The sequence below is a fragment of the Pteropus medius genome, unplaced genomic scaffold (assembly GCF_902729225.1).
Source record: "Pteropus medius unplaced genomic scaffold, Ma_sr-lr_union100, whole genome shotgun sequence".
In the NCBI taxonomy this organism is placed as follows: Eukaryota; Metazoa; Chordata; class Mammalia; order Chiroptera; family Pteropodidae; genus Pteropus; species Pteropus medius.
Window position 1 is genome coordinate 12,680,752 of NW_024349803.1, and position 21,344 is coordinate 12,702,095.

At 44.4% G+C, this 21,344-nt stretch overlaps 2 protein-coding genes across 9 annotated transcripts in view; both read left to right on the top strand.

The window, feature by feature from the left end:
- The window catches only part of PXYLP1 (2-phosphoxylose phosphatase 1), a 67,497-nt gene extending 55,750 nt beyond the window's left edge, over nucleotides 1-11,747 (top strand). For 6 of the 8 annotated variants that reach the window (XM_039837327.1, XM_039837329.1, XM_039837328.1 and 3 more), the window contains 2 exons: nucleotides 4,698-4,837; nucleotides 9,366-11,747. In XM_039837327.1, the coding sequence (XP_039693261.1) occupies nucleotides 4,698-4,837; nucleotides 9,366-10,303 (1,078 nt within the window). In that variant the 3' untranslated portion in view covers nucleotides 10,304-11,747. The remainder of the gene's footprint in view (nucleotides 1-4,697; nucleotides 4,838-9,365) is intronic. The other 2 variants (XM_039837332.1, XM_039837333.1) reach the window with 1 other exon arrangement.
- The window catches only part of ZBTB38 (zinc finger and BTB domain containing 38), a 134,740-nt gene continuing 118,100 nt past the window's right edge, over nucleotides 4,705-21,344 (top strand). Inside the window, exon 1 of the mRNA XM_039837310.1 lies at nucleotides 4,705-4,837. The gene's annotated coding sequence lies outside the window, so the exon portion shown is untranslated. The remainder of the gene's footprint in view (nucleotides 4,838-21,344) is intronic.

Genomic DNA, 21,344 nt, shown 5'->3' on the forward strand with positions numbered 1-21,344 from the left:
AGCTTGTCTTCCCAGCATGATTGTCTCTGCCCTCCCTGCACCACGTGCTGCTCTCAGGCATCAGGCCTTCCTCCTTCCTGTATCACTGGTACCCAGCCTGAGCCTGTCATATAGTAGTTGTTGCTTGCAGAATGAATTCAGGACCTCAGTGAGAATCACAAGTCATAACTGCCTATCATGCATTCCTATCAGAGTTAAGTCTTGGCATGGAATCCTCTGAGGCCATTGTAACCTGTTTGATATAGGGCAAATCATTTCACCACTCTGAGCCTCAGTACTGTTCTGGAACTTGGGGATAGTGATACCTCTGTACTAATGTCCTTGTGAAGACTGACTAAGCACTGAGCCTGGTCCATACTGAGAGCTTGATACAGGGTGTTGTTTCATTTACCGCAGCAGCCTGGAAGTCTTCTGGGGGCCCGGCCTCTCCTCTACCCTGAGTGGTTTGGTCATGAAGCCAGGATGGGTCCCAGGGCCCCTCACTCTGTCACAGTGGTAGCAGGATCCACTGACGGGGCCATTTCTGGAGTTCCAGTTTAAGAGACAGTTCCTAAGGACCAGCCATCCTGGCTGCCTCTGCCCTCATTTTCTTTGGCCTTGATCTTTTGGCCTAGTTTTTATTGAACATTCTGTATTTTTAGGAGCTACTTTAAATCCTTTGTAGAAAGTGGGTGGAATACGCATGTTTAATTAATTAATATCATTTAATTAATTCGATCTTTAAAAACAATAAAGGTTGACCTCTCATTAGTAAGAGTGGGCAGGACTCCCAGCAATGCGGATCCACTTTGGGCCTCTGAGTCGCCTGGGACCGTGGGATCTGGGTCATCAGCAGTGCCCGCTGCCTTCCTAGGTGCTAGTTCAGCTTCACAAATTATTAATTTTTTTTTAGCCTCCTAAAAGACAGTGAGTCCTGGAGTGAGCCTCTTACTCTAGAGAAAGGGAATGTTTGGGCCAGCAGGCAGGGGTGCAGTGAGCTGAATGAGAGGAACCAGATGTCCATACACATCGGTCACCCCAGTGTTTCTCTTCACAATGACATATTCCATGGCTAAGTCTTTGTAGTGGAAACTGCCTCTTCGTGAATGCCATGTACCTCATGACAAAAGTGCTCTTTTAACCCTCATGGGACTAAGTTTAGCCAGCATGAGGTTATTAGCCATTGATATACTGTGTTTAGTAAATGCCCATTCATGAATGTGAACTAGATATTCTCCTACATACAAAGAAGAATGGATATTGACTTCAGTCAGAATTTATTCAATAAATTTTATTTTTAAATGCCTGTCATGTGCTAGGCTTTTGTACAAGACAGTAGCACATGAACAGGCACCTAAATGAAGTGAAGAAGCTGGCCCTATGAAAATCTGGGGGAAGAGTCTTCCAGATGGCGGGAACAGCAGGTGCAAAGGGCCTGAGGCTGGAAGAGCTAGGCATGTATGAGTCATTAGACGGGTACATGGCTGGACTGGAGGAGCAAAGGGGAGAGTGGGCTTCTGAGGGCCCACTCAGAAGAGAAGAGAGCCTGTTCCTGCCCTCAGGGGGCCCACTCACCTCCCGAGAGACAGACCTGGTGCCTGGCCCCTAGTAAGCCCCCGGTGAATGGTAGCCAGCACAGGTGGTAGCAGCAGCAGCAGTATTAGAGAAAGAAGTGGAAAAAGAGTAAGTAGAGGTGGAAGTAGTTTTGGTACCATATTTGCTGGCACGAGCCAGAAGAGGGCAGCCTAACTCAGCTTGGGGCTGGGAGGGGAGGTGGGATGGTGGGTCAGAGAAGGCCACCAAGAGAAAGGGGCAGTCATTCCCATCAAGTAAAGCAAAAGCATCCAGAAAGCTAAAGACTGAGAAACGTGTACTGAGTTTATCTTTTTAGAATTTCATTTTATTAGTAACGTAAAATAATAAATTCTTTTATTAGCATAAACTCTGAAAATCTGTAGTATGAACTCAATTCAAGTTTCTAGCCACATAAGCTTTGAATTGTGCTGATAACAGTGTCCCTGGTCTTATACTTCTTCTCTGTTTATCTTAATGTTCTGTGCAGAACTCAGTAACTGCTCCAATTATAGTTAAAGCAATAAAATCAGATTTTATTCAAGAACTAATGCAGTAGGAGAAGAGAGACCTTAGTATAGAACTGGGCTCAATTCCAAATACAGCAAGTGAGGATTTATAGGCAAGGAGCAGGGTGGGGTTAGTCAGTGGAAAATTACTTAGAGACCTCAGGGGCATGGGCTGGGGGGTGGGGGGGATTCTGGCTAAACTGACTTAACAGGATTCTTGCTAAAGGTGGGCCAGGGTGATCAGATACCACCTGGGAATGAGGAATTTGATCAGATATCAAGAGTTCGAGATTCTGGCTAAACTGACCTAGCAGGATTTTTGCTAAAACTGGGCGTTACAAAGACAGACTAAAAGTCAGTGTTTGAGGCCTAGTTGGGAAGAGGGTTCAGAAGGGCCTCAACTCACTAAAGTTTGGTCAAAGAGAGTCTCTGTCACAGTTAGTAGTCTCACCCACAATAGCCTTTATTTTTAATATTTCCATCAGAATCTGGACATTTTAATAAACACTCTGGGAACTTGCTATATTCATTGCTACAGATTATGGCAGGCTTGGACTTTTTGTGAAGCATCCAAGGAGGGGGACATCCCAAGTGAATTCATTCATGTGTCTTTTTGGCATATCTGTCATGTGCTAGAGATACTCTCTCGGCTCTGGGGATGGAGCTGAGGACCAGGCGGGCAAGACCTGGTCATTCAGATCCAGGACAGGCCCAGGGACTCGAGTCACCTGGTCCTCTGCCTGTTATAAAGATCCAGCCATTTGGTTTCTCTTCTGTAAGTGAAGTTTTTGTGTGTGTGTGTGTGTGAATCTTCATCTTGCCCCTCCAAAAATAAATCTTCATGAATACAGTTGGAAATGAATGCATCATTAAGTAGTCAGATGTCCTGAAAACCTAGGGTATCTCAGGCAACACTTTCAGTAGGAAATTTCGTTTCTAAAGTTGGCAGCAAAGCTTTCCAAGATCCTCACAAATCACAGACCCGAAAGAGTGGCTTAGGGCAGAACATTTGATTCCTGTTGATGGATAGCCTTTGCCTATGTGGATTTATATTGGCAGCCTCATTATCAGTCTGGAAATTTTATTTCCCAGTTTACAAATATTTATGTGTTTTAGCCTCAGGAAAAATAACATACCCTGTGTTTTTATGCGAAGACAGGAGTCCCGCAGCAGTCCAGGGTGATTTATCAGACTATACCCTATGTCTAATTTCAAAACATATTTTTTTAAAGATGGATTTTTTTTATAGCTTTATGTTTGTGAAAGATATTAAACCCATCTTGGCAACCATTTTGAAAGCATTGCCAATGTTAATTGGGCTTTCAGACAGCAGGGGTCTGGCATTAGAACAATTCATCTTCGCTTCTTTTCATGCTGATTTAGTGTAGTTGGGAACTGTTCTATTTGTCCACTTCTGTTGATCTGGAAAATGTGTATACATTCATAGACCATTTCATTATTTGAACAAAAGATGTATATATTCATAAGTCATCTCACTCAGAGAAAATGGGTATGTTCACAGGTCATTTCATTCTTCGGAGAAAATATGTATATATCCATAGGTCATTTCATTATTCGGGGAAATTGTTTACTAGGGACTGGAAAGATAAATCTTGATTTACCACATGTACTTCGTGGCAGAAATAGGAAAAAATATCAGCTCTCATAAACAGACGCTTTTTTAGCTATTTGTTACCACCCCACATGAAATGACATATTGCATGTGCAAAATACACAGTGAACTATAGAGAGCTGTGGAGATCTCGGTTATCTTAAACAGTTAATTTTTTTCAAAGGAGATTTTTCAGAGGTTAGATAAGTTAAGGATTAAAGGTTACCCAGGCAAAGGTTGGGGTAGGTCTTCTAGGAGGAAGGGGCGATTTGTGGAGTCTTGGAAGCATGAAAGAACAAGATATGTTGGGGGAAGAGAAGTTAGTTGGTTGGCTGCATGTGAGTGGAGAAGGCTGGGGGACCCCGAGCCTCAGAATGAGGTGGGGCCAGAACAGACCAACAGGCCTGTGTGGCTCCTTCCAGACAGAAGGGAGCAATGTAGAGGAGCGGTGAGGAGTCAGGGTTGCCTTTTAAGTCAATCCTTCTGGCTGTGGAGAAGGCAATATTAGAGGGGCAAGAGTAGGCTGCAGGTAGGCAAAGGGGAGCCCACGCCATCCGGACAGAAGCTGCCTGAGCCGGAGCCCAGCTAGTGGCTGCAGGGAGGGAGGAGAGAGGAGCGAGAAGGCCCAAGAGAACACATCTGCGGGATTGGAAGGCAGATGGCATCCAAAGGGGCAGCCTGGGCGTGACTGCCTGGTGGGGGTCAGCGGCCCCCTGGAGAGAAAGAAGGGGTGCAGGCTGGGGAACAGGGTGGTGGAAGGCAAAGCCAACTCCCACAGTGCCGAGAGTGATGGGCGCTTCAGCAGAGGAAAGGGGCTCAGACTGGCCTCATGGAGTGGGGATTTTTCATGTAGGCATCAGTGGTCGAGTGATAACGAAACTGGAATTTAAAAGTGATTGAGCCAGTACCTATTACTGTCAGGGAGAAAGAGCATGACATGCTTGGGATTTTGCTTGCTGAAGCTGAAACCGTTGTGGCCTGTTTTAGAGCACGCTGACCATTAAATCTCTGTGTTGTCTCTTTAGGAAACCATATCACCCTAAATTGGAAGCTTTCGTTAGTCACATGTCAAAAGGATCCGGAGCCTCTTTCGAAAGCCCCTTACATTTCCTGCCTCTTTACCCCAATCACCCGCTATGTGAGATGGGAGAGCTCACGCAGACAGGTATGTGTGACAGCCGTTCGCTCTCATATTCTCCCACCCACTCTTCCACTTGGCACACATTTGGAGCTGAATACTCCCAGGTGAAGTGCTGCAAGTTCACAGGGTAAATAAGGACTGGCACCTCAAGCAACTCTGAGTTCACCAAGGTGTCTGATTTAAACATCTGATTTCTAAAAATTAAAAACAAAAAACATTTCTTATTACAAAAGCAATATGTGTTCATGGGAGAGAAGTTAGGAAAGACAAGCAAAAGGAAGAAAAATTTAAAGCACCCATAATCCCACCAAAGAAATTAGTTATCTTTCTTCCTGGGTTCATGTGCACCCACGTGCGTGCATGCACACACACATACCCACAGTGGGATCTTACTAAACACTCTTGTAACCCACTTTTCCTCTTAATGACATATTGCCATAATCTTTCCCTAGTGATAATTATTCATCAACGTCATTTCTCATGGCTACATATTATTTCACTATGAGTGGGCCATAATTTTTGTAACTGATCCCATGTTCTTAGATACTTCAAACCACCCGATGGGTTTTAATGTGCCAGATCTCAGGGAGAAATACGTACAGCAGACGCCCACTGAGCAAGGAGTTTGTTTGGTCGAGTGTGTTCCTCACAGAAGGCCATCTTTTCCTCTGCAGCCCTGTTTGTACCATTGTGCAGCCAGTTCACTGTCAGGGTAGGTAGGTGAGTTCATTGTGGGGGTCACCACTTTGTTGGGAAGAAAAGGAACTGGTGGTCCCCAAAGAGGTTCATTTCCTACTTCGGTCCCGGACCTCAAAGCACCTTTGCTTTTTGGAAGGATCAGGAAGACCTGCTCTGTTTTCTTGTTCTACCAGTATTGTAGGACCTCATACTCGATGGCAGGAAAGTCTCTGTTCTGTAGTTGGCCCCGCTGGGTTTTGCCATGTTTGCAAAGCCATTATTTCTGGGGAGAATGACAGTGAGTGACAGAGTTGGGGCAAGCTGAAGGCTCTGGAGGACTAGCCTTGAATAAGGAGTTTCGTCGAAAGCTTTTGATTGTTATTTCCACATGCACAAACTCTGCATTAGCTTAAAACAGGAGTTCTCATCCTACCAGATCCAGCACCCTTCTTACTAACCAGGATTTTGTGGTACTCCCAAACTATCCTGAAGTAAAAGTCAAATATAATACAACCTTTCTACATATATAATTTAAAATATGTGTATCAGGTATCCTAACTGTAATATAAAGGAGAAACAAAAGGAAACTAATTTATTATATAGTTCTGTGTACCTCACCATAAATGCTTGAGCAAACCTACAGTAGAAAAGAGAGTGGCGTAATCAGTTGCACACACTTAAATGTAGATTAGTAACTGTGACAACTGAAATACAGACTGATTGAGGGACGTTGTATTGGTGACTCTAATACCACGTTGGGACGTGATTTTTTTTGACAAGTTCTGATAAAACAAAATACAGATATCTCTGAGTTGATACCACATTTCTGGAAAATTCAGTGGATATTAATATTACGCAAAAATGGTTTTGTGTCTATAGACACAAAAACAGGTTCTAGGCTAAAATATTTAAGAAGGTTTTTCATGTGTGTGCATATCTTGTGGTACATTCAGAAGTTATGTGGGACAAAGAACAGTTCCTTATGGAGACTGTCCAGAACTCTGGCAGTCACCCACTAGGTGTCAGGAATGTTCCTCCACATACTGTTGTGACAGCCCAACCTCCGAACAGTCCCTGAGGCCCGAGCCATGTTTGCTGAGAACCACTGTTTAGATTCCTCAGTTGCAAGTAACAAAAACCAACCCGAGCAAAAAGGGACATTTGTTATATAAGAATTCAGAGTGACTCACAGACTCTAAGAATATGACCAGGCCTCCAGAGACTAGAACCAGGAAAAAAAAAAAAAGCTATCTGTCTCTGCCTCTACGGTTTCTATGGTTTGGCTGTGTGTCTGTTAACAGAGTGGCAGTCATAGCCACACTCAGAGATGAACTAGCAAGACCAAATTCTTGAGAGAGAATCTGACGGTGTCCTTGAAGGTCAGTGTCCATCACTTAGCTAAGCTGTCAGCGGGGGCCATGGGAGTGTGCACTGAGAGTGGGGGTGCAGCCTCTGAGTCCAGGGGCTGTTGTTCCCTGAGAACAGTGGGGAAGGGGAGGCTCAGACACTTAGCAACAATCATTCATTCTGACCTTTCCTCTCAGTTGATTTATTATCATCGTCATCTTCCAAATGAGTATCACTCTAGAAATCATTTTTGTAGTATTGTTTGCTCCCATTCCCTTATTCTTTTTTAATGGCCACTTGTATCTTCTATTTTAAATTTCAATATATTAAATTATAATAATCATTTATAACTGGCACACTTTGGCATCTCACAGTAACTATACGATAGCAGGTTGATCATTAGTGCCAACTCTGTTCAGGATGCTTTGGCAGCAGTTGAGTGTCGGGGAGGGCATGGCGGGATGAATAAGATGCTTCCCGGCCTGTCCTGAAGGAGCCCCCAGCTGCAGTGGGACAGTGCACGTAGGAACAACTAACTGTCCTGCTGCGGACTGCAGGCTCTTGTAGAGTAAGCGCAGGCTTTGGAATACACAGACCTGTAAAATGGGACTAATGACATCTTCCCAGCGGGGCTGGTGGTGACTTAAGTTAGATAGCATGTGGGAAGTGCCTAGCACCGTGCTAGCATATGCTAGGCTCAGTGAATGCAGCTAACGTCCTAGAGGTCCGGTGACATATGGGAATAGGAAGGAATTAATTTGACCTGGAGGAAGAAGAAGGATGACTCTACTAGATAAGAGAGAGTTGGAGCAAGACGCTGGACGAGGGTTTCTCTGGGCAGAGGAAGGCGAAGGGTATAAACAGAGTCAGGAAGATGCAGGCTGTGTTTGGAGCATATAAGAATCCCTAAGTGGCTAGAGCTTAGTATTTCCACATGGAAATGTAGGGAGAAGGTGCTGTGAGGTGGGACCAAGAGCCCAGGTTGGGGCCATGCGGGGGCTTGAGTTCTACTACTTCTCAGTTATGAATGGCTCAAGGCCTCAGTTCCCTCATCTGTGAAAAAAGGGAAATACGCCTTCTTCATTGGGTTTTTGTGAGGGTTAAAGGAGAAGGGTCTGGCACACAGTAGGCACTCCAACTTTAATATGCGTAGCCTAAGCAAACAAGGTAGGCACGGAGATGAACTGGGCCAGATACAGATTCTTAATGTTCGTCACTCATGGTTTGCCTCATTTTGCAAATCATTGTGAACGTGGCTAAGGCTTGTCCTGGCCCAGATCCCTGAGGGAATTCTGCTCTCAATCAATACTCTTCATTCAGAGTAGGACATCCTTCGTAGTTTTTTTTTCCTGATTTATTCCCCAGCTTGGGCCAACACAGTTCCCTCTGTCTCATGCATTTCAGCCTTAAGTTGTCTCCTCTTTGCGGTGGAGCTGTTCAAACCACTGGGGCATCTGAATAAATGATAGTACTAGTCACAGAGTCTGCATATGGTTTACGCTCTCAGATAATATGTGTTACTGAAATTGCATCCCCTTACATCCCATTGGCTGGAGGATGAGCTTGTTTTTAATCTTGAATTATCTTCTGCTTAAAGATCAGGCTTTTCCCCGCCCCCAAGACAATTTGTTACTATACTGTGGTAGTTCAACACTAAAAAAAACTAAAAGGTAAACTTGGAATTCTTGCTCCTGCAGGCTGTGTTTGGAGCATATTCTATCCACCCCATTTCTGTGCCCCGTCATCTCCAGGTAACCGTTGAGAGTAGTTTCTTGTGCACCCTTGCAGAGTTCCTTTATGCAAAACACAGGCACCTGCAAATACAGTCTTATCCCCCACCCTTTTTATGTAAAAGCATAATAAACATACTGTTCTGCACTTTGCTTCCTCCCTCCCCCCCAAATAGTCTATCTGGGCATCTGGGAGATCGTTCCATGTTCGTACAGAGAGAGCATCCTTGTTGATGAGGCAGGATTAGGCAGAATGCACCTAGAAGGTTAGCAGAGATCCTTCGGTGAAGGAGGGAGTTTCGCAGCAGTGAGAGGACTAAGCAGCCAGCAAGCAACTTTATCTCTTTACCTGAGTGAGTTACCTTAGCTCTCCTTGCACACTGAGGAATGTTGGGTGTGTCCCTGGACAGAGACAAAGGTCTCCTTAGGCCCATGCCAGTCACAGCCTAGGCAGCCACCAGTGGGGTGATTCCTACCTCATGAGGCCCACCGGTCACAAGGCCTCCCCGGGGAAGGGGCCAGTCAAGAGAGCAGGAGTGAAGCAGATAAGATAGTTCTTATGCTCCCCAAAAAGGCCGTGGGTCCAGAGTGGACAGGGCCCACTCTGCTCATCCATTCACAGAGAACCCCACGGAGCTCCCTTCATAAGTTGACGTGAACCCATTTTTGCAGACTTCACACAGTGGCTCAATTACATACCTGACACGAATCTAAGGCATTCCAGAATTGGGCACTGACCCTTTGCTATTCCTTTGGCTAAGCTGATAGTCAGGAAAGCTTGTGTCACTCTGTTTCAGGAGTTGTGCAGCATTTGCAGAATGGCCAGCTGCTGAGGGACATCTATCTAAAGAAACACAAACTCCTACCAAATGACTGGTCCGCAGACCAGCTTTACTTAGAGACCACTGGGAAAAGCCGGACACTACAAAGTGGGCTGGCCCTGCTTTATGGCTTTCTCCCAGATTTTGACTGGAAGAAGATTTATTTCAGGCACCAGCCCAGTGCTCTGTTCTGCTCTGGAAACTGCTATTGCCCAGTGAGAAACCAGTATCTGGAAAAGGAGCAGCGTCGGCAGTACCTCTTACGTTTGAAAAACAGCCAGCTGGAGAGGGCCTACGGGGAGATGGCCAAGATCGTGGACATCCCCACCAAGCAGCTGCGAGCCGCCAACCCCGTAGACTCCATGCTTTGCCACTTCTGCCACAACGTCAGCTTCCCTTGCACCAGGAACGGCTGTATCGGCATGGAGCACTTCAAGGTGATCAAGACGCATCAGATAGAGGATGAGCGAGAGAGGCGGGAGAAGAAACTGTATCTGGGCTACGCACTCCTGGGTGCCCACCCCATCCTGAACCAGACCATCAGCCGGATGCAGCGTGCCGCCGAGGGCAGGAAAGAAGAGATCTTTGCCCTCTATTCTGCTCACGATGTCACTCTGTCACCACTTCTCAGTGCCTTGGGCCTGACGGAAGCCAGGTTCCCAAGGTTTGCAGCCAGGTTGATCTTTGAGCTCTGGCAAGACAGAGAAAAGCCCAGTGAGCATTCCGTCCGGATCCTTTACAACGGTGTCGATGTCACATTCCACACCTCTTTTTGCCAGGACCACCATAAGCGTTCTCCCAAGCCCATGTGCCCCCTCGAAAACTTAGTCCGCTTTGTCAAAAGGGACATGTTTGTGGCCCTGGGTAGTAGCAGTACTAATTATTACGATGCATGTCACAGGGAAGGGTTCTGAAAGGTACACAGAACAGTACATATAGAATCTATGCCAATAAAGAGATGGGACAGGTACGCTTCTAGTTCTATCCTTTGCTAAGGGTACAAGATTATTTATTTCGAAAGGCTAGAAATTGTGCTTGGGAGCCACACAGATGGTTTGGGTTGAACAGTGAGTACGTTGCTATATTCAGGTACATGAGTTACTTGATACACAATGGCTAGTTCACAGAGAAAGGAAGGTACTTTATCATAGCCAGACTTTGCTTACAATGCCAGAATATTTTAATACCTAGAGTTGCCAATCCAAATGTGTATTCTTTTGATCTGCCACGGTACCGTATGATGGAATTAGCAAATCTCAGCCAAATTTTTTTTTAATCTGGGACCGTCTTACCTTATCCTTATTCCCCGAAAAATTTCCTGTAGTAGTTTATCTAAAATAGGGCTTGGCAAACTTTTTCTGTAAAGGGCCAGATAGTAAATGTTGTGGACTTTGCGGACCAAAAGGCCACACACAGCCTCTGTCACAGCTATTCAGTTCTGCTCTTGTCACGTGAAAGCAACCACAGACAATACATAATAGAATGAGTGTGGCTGTGCGCACAGGCTGCACAAAGCAGTGGGTCACATTTGGCCCCCGGACTGTAGTGTGCTGACCCCCGATTTAAAACACAGGCTTGACTACAATCGCACTTTTAGCACTTTGAGAACCTGTTGAATACCAAGAATTATTCAGTGGTGCCTCCAGTAACTTCTGCTAGAAACACAGAGTTTAGTCTGTATCTGACATTATAACAAGACAAAGGGAAATAAACGTTGACTGAGAATGAATCACAGAAAGATTATTAGAATAATACTTGATGTTTATGATGATTGTGGTATAAGATAGTTTTAAGTATGTTTTAAATATTTGTTTGCTGTAGTCTATTTGCTGTATATTCTGAAACTTTTGTATTCCATTTAGTATTTTTATAGTCTAGGAAAATATTTTCTGAGACCAGTTTTAGATGTGCTCTTACTCCTATGTAATATTCAATTTACTATACCTGGATGGTGTTTAGAAGGGAGCCAGAAGCTGAATTCAGGCACTTTCTTCCAATAAAAGTAATTATGGCTCATTTCCTTTGATAAGCCATAGAATTGGATCAATTTTTAAACCATTTTTGTCCATTTCAAAAGGTAAATTCTGATTGATTTTTAAATAAGTTTTTGGAATAACTTTGTTACTAGATAGTTACATAATCTTTATAAGGTATTTTATATATTAGAAGCAATTATAGTTAAATCTGTGGTTCCTGAACTAATGGTGCTAGTTCTGTGCGAAGAAATGTCACGTGGAAGCGAGATTCTCCAGTGTCATTGGTATTCTGATCTTTTCTCTTTGTTTTTTGTCCAGTGTTACATTTAAATATGTCTGTTTCTATCAATAAATTTTGAAGAATACTAGTATAGACCACTAACAGTTTATGTCACTCTAGTTCTTTTCAAGTGAGTGCCAATATTTTTTAAGTTTGTCCTTTTTTTGTATAAATAAAAACGTTTTAAATTAGAAAACTCTACACTATGTGTGGGGAAGGGGGACCAGGCCCTATGGCCCAGCAGGGCTGACGGAAAGGGACTCACGTCCTGCTTCCTTCTCTGACAGCGGCATCAGGGCTTGGTGGGCCCAGAGGACAGGTCACGGCTGGTAGCCTTGGACTAGGTTAAAATTCATCTTAACTGCTTCTTTTGCTGACAGTCATGTGTTCTCTCTCGAGTGTATGCCTAATTAGTTTTTTTGCTCCCACTCACAATATCTGAATGAGAACTGCTAAACACAGTTTGAAGATTTAAGAACAAAAGTGAATCCGAAGATGCTTTAAAAATCAATTTGCAGCACCTGTTGGTAAAGGTAAATATTTTTGGATGAGAGCCAACATTAAAAGCGTAGATACAGGTTTTGCCTCTGTGATGAGAAAAACAACTTTTGAGGAAAACGGCTTTGTTTTTCTGAATTGCTGCTTAGGCATTCATTTTGCAGTCTGACCACCCTGCTCACATCCAGAGCCTGGACATTTAGATAAGAACTTGCATTTAGGATGCCCACCCTAAGTTTCTGCTTCGCTTTTCCCAGGCACTCTTTAAAATAACTGCTTAGAGTTAAGCCTGCAAAAATTTAGTGACCTCTGCCCCATCTACCTTATCAGTAATAGGTGCTCGCTGCCCGCCTCTCTGCCCTGCTCGCTCATGACCCCAGGTGGATGACTGCCCTCCCCCCGGCTCAATTGCGCTCCCCACCCCCAATCTGGGATCTGTAAGTAATAAATCTTGTGACTACTTCCTTTGTGTGGATGTATTGAAACTGTGTCTTCATTGAAAATGACCCATGGGTGGGTTTCACTTCCCCAAAGTGGGGGCTCAAATGTAGAAAAAGCTACCTGCCGCCTCTGTGTGGGTGGCTTCTTCATTCAGCAGATCATAATCTGCTATTTTTTCCCCAGACTTTTAAAAATTTATTTAATTATAGTTGGTATACAATATTAGTTTCAGGTGTACGACAGTGATTAGACATTTATATACTATTCTTAATTTAATACAGTAGCTCTAGCTTCTCAACACAGCCTCCCCAAGACATTGGGAATGCACGGCATTAAAATATCTTCCTCAGTATCAGGTTCTAAGACATCTGATTCCATAAATAAACAAACACCGAGCACTGAGCTGAGGTGAATGGATTTAGTCCTTGGTGTCAGGGCAGTGGTCTTAATGGCTCAGTTTATGGCAGGTGTGAATGAATGTACACGTGTATATTCAGCTTTCTTGTTTTTATATTTAAAATGAATACAGGCACACTGGAAAACAAACAATACTGAAAACAACTTCAAAAGTGAAGTTCTCTGTTCCATCTCCAGAGAAAACAGTGAGCCTTTTGACAGATAGTCTTACAGAAATTTTCCATACAGATGCAGAAATATATGTAATTTTTAATAAGAACAAAATTATATATGTTGTTCTGTGGCCTGCTTCCCTTAAAAAATATTTTTTATTCATTTGTTTCTTTTAACAACGTGTCTAAGACATGTTTCTCATTAACTTGCTTTCCTTAATATGTCTGCGATAGGTAGGTAGATAGATGATTGATAGATGATAGGTAGGTAGGTAGAAATCTTTTTATAGCCACTGCATAATATTTCATGATATAAATGAAACATTTTTAAAATCTCATGAAAAATGAATGAAATTAAAACTTAAAACTAAGGCACTAAAACAGGACTGCAAGACTTTTAACAGAACAAAACAGAGGCCAGCAAATGTATGTGCTGACTTTCTAGCTCAGCTGTGTAGTTAACCCTTTTTCAGTGTAGCTACTGGTATTAATATGAGTGGTGTGTTCTTTCTCTAATTTCACTTGTAAACAGAACTGAAGAACTTAATCTACTATTGCTATTAAGCCATTTCGAGGGTCTTCACAGCTATAGCAGAATTTAGACTTGAAAGATTTGAGTGATTCCTTTTCTAGAGCTTGTAAATAACTGATACAGGTGAGGCCGGGATGCAGGCTTGTTTCTCTGAATTGTCAGGAAACCTTCAGAACAGATTTAGCAGCCCAGGCTAAATCTGGTGGGTGTGTCCTAGTGTTTAAAACAATCACAAGTAGAAAGTGGAAAACAGCTGGGGTTTACACTGCAGTTCTGGCTTTGATCGTGTCTGGCACAAAGTTCTGGCCTGGGCATCAGTTAGTTCCCTTTGCTTAAGGCCACTGACCTGAGTGTTGGGGTTGTACCCTGCATAGTACCTTCCCAATGGCCAGCTCAGATGAGTACTAATAGCTTCTGCTTAAGAGAAACCAGCTGAATTCAAAGAGTGGCTGGTCAGGCCTTCCTGGCCTCTGAAGCTCACCTGCCAGCTGGGACTGCCTTGATGAAGAGAAGGTAACCCTGAGGGGCCACCATAGCTTTTTCAGAGCTGCAGAGCCCCTCAGCAGAGGGACGGCCTGGGGCCTGGCTTCTGGATAACATTGTTGGCAGTAAAGACACCATTTTGGGGGTCATGCTTCCCTCCAGGCCTCAACAACTTTCTGATACCAAAAAAAAAACCAACTCCTAATACAAATAAGGCAATAGGGTCGTGGTAGTGAAGAGGGTGCTGTGGGGTGGTGAAGTCACTTTTCCAAAGGAAGAGTCAAAGCCCAGAGTGTAACCCAAGTTTACATGACACCAGTGAACTTTACAGCGCACGTACTGTGTAAAACATCTTGAAAAGGCTTTTCCTACACTAATCTTCCCAGCAGCCCTACAAGATATCATATTTGCTGGTGAATATCAATGAATACTAAAACATAGTGGAGTTACAACAGTAATAACTTAAATCTAAATGGTTAGGACAATATTCTAACTCTGCGTCTTACTATCTATGGTTTTTGTTAATAAAAACTCATAATGTAAAAATAATCTTTGCAGTGATGTTATGTTATATCTAGCCACTAGGGGACAGCACCAGACAATTTTTAGCGTTCAGGATCCAAACTTCCATTTGTAAAGGAGGTATAGAAGTTTTGCAATGTGTTTTAATAGGGTGACCATCCTGGTTTGCCTCAGACTGAGGGGTTTCCCGGGACAAGGGACTTGCAGTGCTAAAACAGGGCAAGTCCCAAGCAAACTGAGACGAGTCGATGACATTAGTGTTTGTTATATGTTGAGATATGCATTAGATGCTACTGTTATTCTTACTTTATAGAAATGGAGTAGTGTGATGAAGTGACTCATCTGAGTTTTCACATAGCTAGCTAGTATGCAGCAGAGCTGGGACTCAAAACTGCTGTCCATCAACTCGAAGGACCATGTTCTTAAACAGAATATGATGCTTCTCTGAGCCATTTGGTACTGTTTAGTAACATGCAACAGAAACCTGATTACAGCAGTTAAGCAAATAAAGCCTTTCATTTTCTCCAGTGGCTCCACCATGTCATCAGGAGCCCAGACTGCTGTTTAAATCTCACCGGCCAGAATGGGGTCCCTTGGCCCAGCTCTACTGCAAAGGAGTCTGGGAAAGTGGGTATTTTTATTGGGCACATTGCTCTCTCTAGTAAATCAGGCACCTCTTAGTAAGGAAGAAAGGGAACGTGGATACTGGGCAGAGAACTAGCAGTGACTGCCACATTCTCCAAAGCCATGCATTAGAACTGAAGGTGTGGTGGGTGCCGTACCACCCAAATCCCCCGCTTCAGGACTTCTTTCCCTCATGGCTGGGAGTGTGCAGGCTGGCAGTGCCTCCTTTCCAGGGCAGCCACATTCAATGACTGAGCAGGGCAGGGATTCAAAGCCCTGGAGATACCTCTGAAGGGCCATCCCAGCTTCCACACTCCCCACAGCGTCAGTTAAGTCCTCGTGACTGCATTGCAGCCCACATCAGCCTTACCCTGTTTCTTTCCCTTCCCTCACAGTGTTGACCCCAACAACACTCTCCAATAAACTTCCCGCAGACATCTGTCTCAGAGCCTGCTTCCTGGGAACCTGCCTGCAATAGAAGGCAAACAAATCCTAGGGGCTAAGGCCTTTGCTAGTCTAGGAAATAAAGCTGGAATCAATTATTTGAAAGGAATAATGTATCTATTGATGACAAAATTATCACTGCCTTTGAGAGGCTTACCATTTTATTATGGAAGATAACTAAGCCCATAGGAAGCAAAAGGAGAGATTTTTATCCTGGACAGTCCTGAGCTAATGACAGAGGGCTTTTCCACCAAGACTTACCATTTATTGTTAAGCCAAGCACTCAACTGACATAGTGTCTATGTCTCACAGTATGAGTAGGCATTTATTATTTCCACTCTACGGATAAGGACAATTAGGTCCAGAGATAGACATCTATCTGCCCAGGATCACACAGTCAGTAGTAAATGGCAGACTGAAGACTGGAATGTGGATCATCCTAGACTACAAGGCTCTCCCAGGTCCCTTAGCATACCACTTCTTCTACACCATTACTCCATTACTGTCATACAGTGGAATAAGTAAAACATGAAACTTAGGGTATAGCCAAGAATCTCTACCCTACTCCAGGGAATGATCTTGCATTTCTGTTAGGATAGTCATGTTTCTAGCTCCTTTTGTTTCTCTTTTCCCACTTTTTTTTCCTATGGAAGCATTTCCAAGAAAGTAGGATCATCTTAGAATGGGTTGTTTTAGCCTGGGTTCCTCTGAAAACAGAATCTGAGAAAACAGCCTAAGTGTGGGTGTTTATTAGGGAATGCGGTCCCAAGGAGCAGGAGTGAAGAATGACAGGGAAGAATAATGGAAGAGGGAAAGCCAAAATGAGCGTGCATGGTGAGCCGACCATGGTGGCTGGGTGCTCTAGCCCACGGGATCTCTTGAGAAGCTTTATGAAATACGTCTCCAAACCGTTTGCATTTCTCCTTTGGCTCCCACCCACAGCTGCCTCCCTTGTGCTTCTGGATTGAACATGCGTGAGTGCCATGCAGGTTCACCTGGGCCCTCTGGCAACCAAGAAGCCCTAGGGCAGGAAGCAAGAAGATGATATGCTGTTAGATAAAAGCCTGCATGGACCTGCTCACCACGACAGTGGCTGGGGAAAGGACATGAGGCCGAGAGGACTGGAAGGAGAGCAACAGATGTGTTTGATGTGAGGATGAGCTAGCATTCACTAAGCACTCTCATGTGCCAAGCACTGTGCTGTGCTTTATAGCCATAACCTTGCTTCATCCTCACAGCAACCCTGTGGCTTAGAAGTCCTCCTTATCATCCCTCACTTTTAAGATGGAGGAAGAAACTAAAAGGAGAGGTCATTTTCCCAGGCCTCGGAGCTCGGAAATGGCAGAACTGGGAGTCAAATCAGCCAGGCAGCTGAGCCCTCACTCATAATGACACGTTCCTAGACCCCCAGTGGATGCCCAAAACCACAGAGCGTACCAAACCCTATCTAGTGTAAGTTTTTTCCTATGCATACAAACCTATGATAAAGTTTAATTTATAAATTAGGCACAGTAAGAGATTAACAATAACTAATAATAAAATAGAACAATTATGACAATAGACCGTAATAAAAGTTATGTGAATGTGGTCTCTCAAAAATTCAATTTTTAAAAAATTTCCACCCAGGAGTTTAATGTATTGTCTGTCTTAATGAAGCACCTGTAGGCATAACTTTAAGTTTGAGATGCGACACCAAAACTAACACAAATTTCTTTTTCCTTCTTCACAATTTCAAAGAAGATTTGTTTTTATCATAGATCTCAGCAACCTCAGCATACAATTTTTTTTCTTTCTTTATTAAGTCAAGTACTTTTACCTTTTCACTTGAAGTGCTTTATGGCTTTTCTTTGGCATGTTCAAATTGCCAGCACCACTACTCTTGTGCTTTGGGGTCATTATTAAATAAATTGAGGGTTACTTGAACATTAGTACTGAAATACTACAGGAGCCAATCTGATATCCAAGATGGCAACTAAGTGATTAACAGGCAGGTAGCATTTCCAGCGTGGATACGCTGGACAAAGGGACGGTTTATGTCCTGAGCAGGATGGAACAGGGCAGCACGAGATTTCATCACACTACTCAGAACGGTGCACAATTTAAAACTTTTAAATTCTTTATTTCTGGAATTTTCCATTTAATATTTTTGGACCTTGGTTGACCATGGGTAACTGAAACTGTGGAAAGTGAAACTGGAGATAAGGAGGAAGCATTATAGCAAACATTTCTCATGGGGCCCAAATGAAGTATGTACGAGGGCTTACTAGCACATACTAAATACATACTCAATATTTCTCTCCAGCATACGTAGATTGTACATTCGTGTCAGCACAAATCAAACCATGCTGCTCCTTGTTAAAAACACTTAGCCCTCCACCACCTTCTAAAGAAAATCCAAGTCCCTAAGGCGACTCACAAGGCCCTTCATGGCCTGGCTCCCACGTACCCGTTCAGCGTTATTCCTCACAGTAGTACAGGCTGAAGGGTTTGTGCATAAACTGCAGTTGCTGATGCATTTCTTGCATGCCTGGGAGAGAGAAATAGGGGTGTCAGTGTCATCATGTGACATGTCTGTTTTGGTTTGCAGCATCTCTTAAAGGGGACAGTAGTGGCCAGACCTCCTGGCAAATCTTCCTCAGGACCCAGTAACCTCCCAGTCCCTCGCCCTCCTCCCTTTCCTCATTTGCGTCTGGAGTGTGATATCCCAGAAAAGAAAGAACTTTGGAACCATACAGACCTAGTTCAAGTCCAGTTTTGTACCACTTCCCAGCTTGAGAACTCAAGCATGATATCTAGCTTCTCTGGGTCTCAGATTCCTCATCTGTAAACCAAGAATGACACCTCCTACAAGAGAGTGTACCTAAAGCGCCAGGCACATGGGGTTCTTATACAATGGCAGCAGTCATTACTGCCCCCAAGTTATTCTTTTAACTGCTCTAAATCACAAAATCCAGCTGGTACCAGAATATGTCCCTGCCCATTTTCTTAAGCCGGGAAGCACACCTGGAGGCCTAGCATCATGCTCTAGGCATAACTGAGAGATACAACTCTCTGGGCTCACACATTTCCCTTTGTGGGGACGGGGAGGCGGGGAGAACTTACTTTTCTGACTCCTGCCTTTGTACCAGTGCTGTGTTTGACAGCTTATGGACACACATCTCAGTTATTCCCCAGGGTATACTAAGCTCACTGCTTGTCCTTTCCCCCTGTTTCCTTTATTGTATATATCTAATCTCCATCCTCCTGCTGTAGTTAGAGCTGCTATACATTTCAGAAGCAGCAGCTGACCGCAGAGTTAAGCAAAAGAATGAGAGTCTGGAGGCTTTAGGCCATTGGTCTGGTTCTTCCTGGGCCCTCAGAAATACTGAAGGACAAATAGCCTGGGAGATGACATGCACCTAAACAGAAGACGGATCCTGCCCTCCCTGCCTCCGCTCTAGGGATCTGTTACCCTCAGTGTTCTTGTGGCAGACTGGTGAGGCGCTCTCCACTCCACTCTTCCTCCTTCCCTTGGCAGAGGTGGCCAAGAAAGGCGAGTCTTTCTCCTGGTGGGCAACTGGCCAGCTTCCTCCCAGCTCGGAGCCAAGCATGTCTTAGTTAGGAACTCCCCAGATGAGAAGGCCTTTCAAGAGCATTTCTCCAAAAGCTAGCCAGAAACGGGGGCTTCCAAAGCCTGAAGTTGAACCTCCAGTATGCGAGGCTAGGAAATGAAGGGACGCCACACTGCCCTCTAGTGACAACTAGGCCTGGCCCTTTCCCTGCAGCTTTTCCTCTTTCCTTGTTCCCGGCACCAGACGAGGCCTCTTTCCCATCAAACTGGAGCTCCCTCTGGTGGCCTAGGAGTCAACTCTTCTCTCCACCTGTGGACATTGTCTTCAGATGCAGCAAGTAGAAACACACTCAGTATCCAGATGATCTCACCTCAACTGCCCTTTTGTCCCACTGATGAACCTGCTGTTTAGTGTTCTCAACAGCTGGCACCTTGATAGACAGATTAGCCATTAAATTGACCTTCCGACTGATCGATCCTGATGGATCCTGAGTGACCAGCTGATTAGCCGATTAAGTTTCTAAACCACAAATCATTTGATTGACATACTGGCTTTCTAACTGTCCTACTTACTAATCCTAAATAACTAAACATTTGATAAGCTTGAACTGCCTGCCTGGCTGACTCTTCCTCTAACCAGCTGAATGACTGACTGCCCAGAAGCGGACCTGCAAGATTGACAGCCTGGTTCCATAACTAAGGGTTACGGATGGACAGGAGGACAAGGTGCCCTTTTCTCACACTCTGATTCCTCTGCCTGCTTAGAGCCCTACTCTTCTCCTCTCTAGAGCCACCTGAAGACTGTAGAGAGTCCAACCAGGAAACTGACCTTCCGATCTACTTCTAGTGAGGTTCTTAACCAAAGCCCCGCAGATAGGTTGCAGTTTATTTTCAAAGTAGTGTGACTATTAAGATGTGTGGTTATCTGGGAAGAGGGTTCACAGCTTTCATTGGATTGTTAAAAGACTCTAGCATACACAGATATGTCCAGAACCACTGCTCTGGGAAGACCCTCAGCAAACACATTCAGATATGCAAAATCCTTACCTGGATTCAAGTCCCATTTCTCTCTTCCATCAGGGCAAGGTAGCGGGAAAGTGACTAGGAAGAGTTAGAGTTATAATGGATGTGGATATAGTAGGAAAGATAAAAGCTGAGCTGTATGTGAAGTTCCCAGAAAGAGACCCAGAGAAATCAACATATGTCCTTTGGGGAGGCCACATTTAGCCCAAGATGGCAGGGCATCCTCAGCTCTGGGCAGAGGCTTTTAGAGCTGAGGTGACAGATACATTTAGCAGGCCCTTGCCTGGGGCAGGGAGTGAGTATGTGATCATGAGGAGCTATATGGCATTGTGTATTTATCAGTGTGCTCACCAGGGTGGGCGTAACTGAGAGTTGTATGGCTCTGCATGAATGTCCTTTGGGTCAAATTGTGCATCCGAATAGTTTTGTGAATGGATTTGCACATGTGCTCACTCATTGACCCCTTCAAGTCTTTTGGGAGGTTGAGACATAAGAATTTCACTAGGCAAAAATATCCGCAGACATGACAGCCGACCACACCAGAAATCTGGACATCCTCAACATCTCCCTCTCCCTGTGCGCTCGTCATCACACAGCCACTGCCACTACTGGCTCTCATCACATCTCCCAGGATTAGTGCTTGGTCCCCAATGTCCTCCCCTTGCTAACCTTCAAAATCGCAGCCACAGTGACCTTAATAAAATGAGGTTAGGGTCACAGCACGCCCCTGCCTGAAACCGTCAACAGCTTTTACACTGTCAGGGAACAAGGCCCATCTCTAACGTCTGCCTCAAGGGCCCTTTCAAGGTCATAGCCCTGCTCAGTGGGGATTCTGGGGTCTCAAGGCCCCATAATTTGGACTCATCGCCTCTCGGCCTGGTCCTATGCCACACCCTAAGATTTCGGTTCTGAGGCCTCTCCTACCAGCCTTTACCGCGCTGTCCTTCTGTCCTGCATCTTGGCAGCTATCATATGCCGCTGTAATTACCCAATTACAATTAGCAATTGAAACA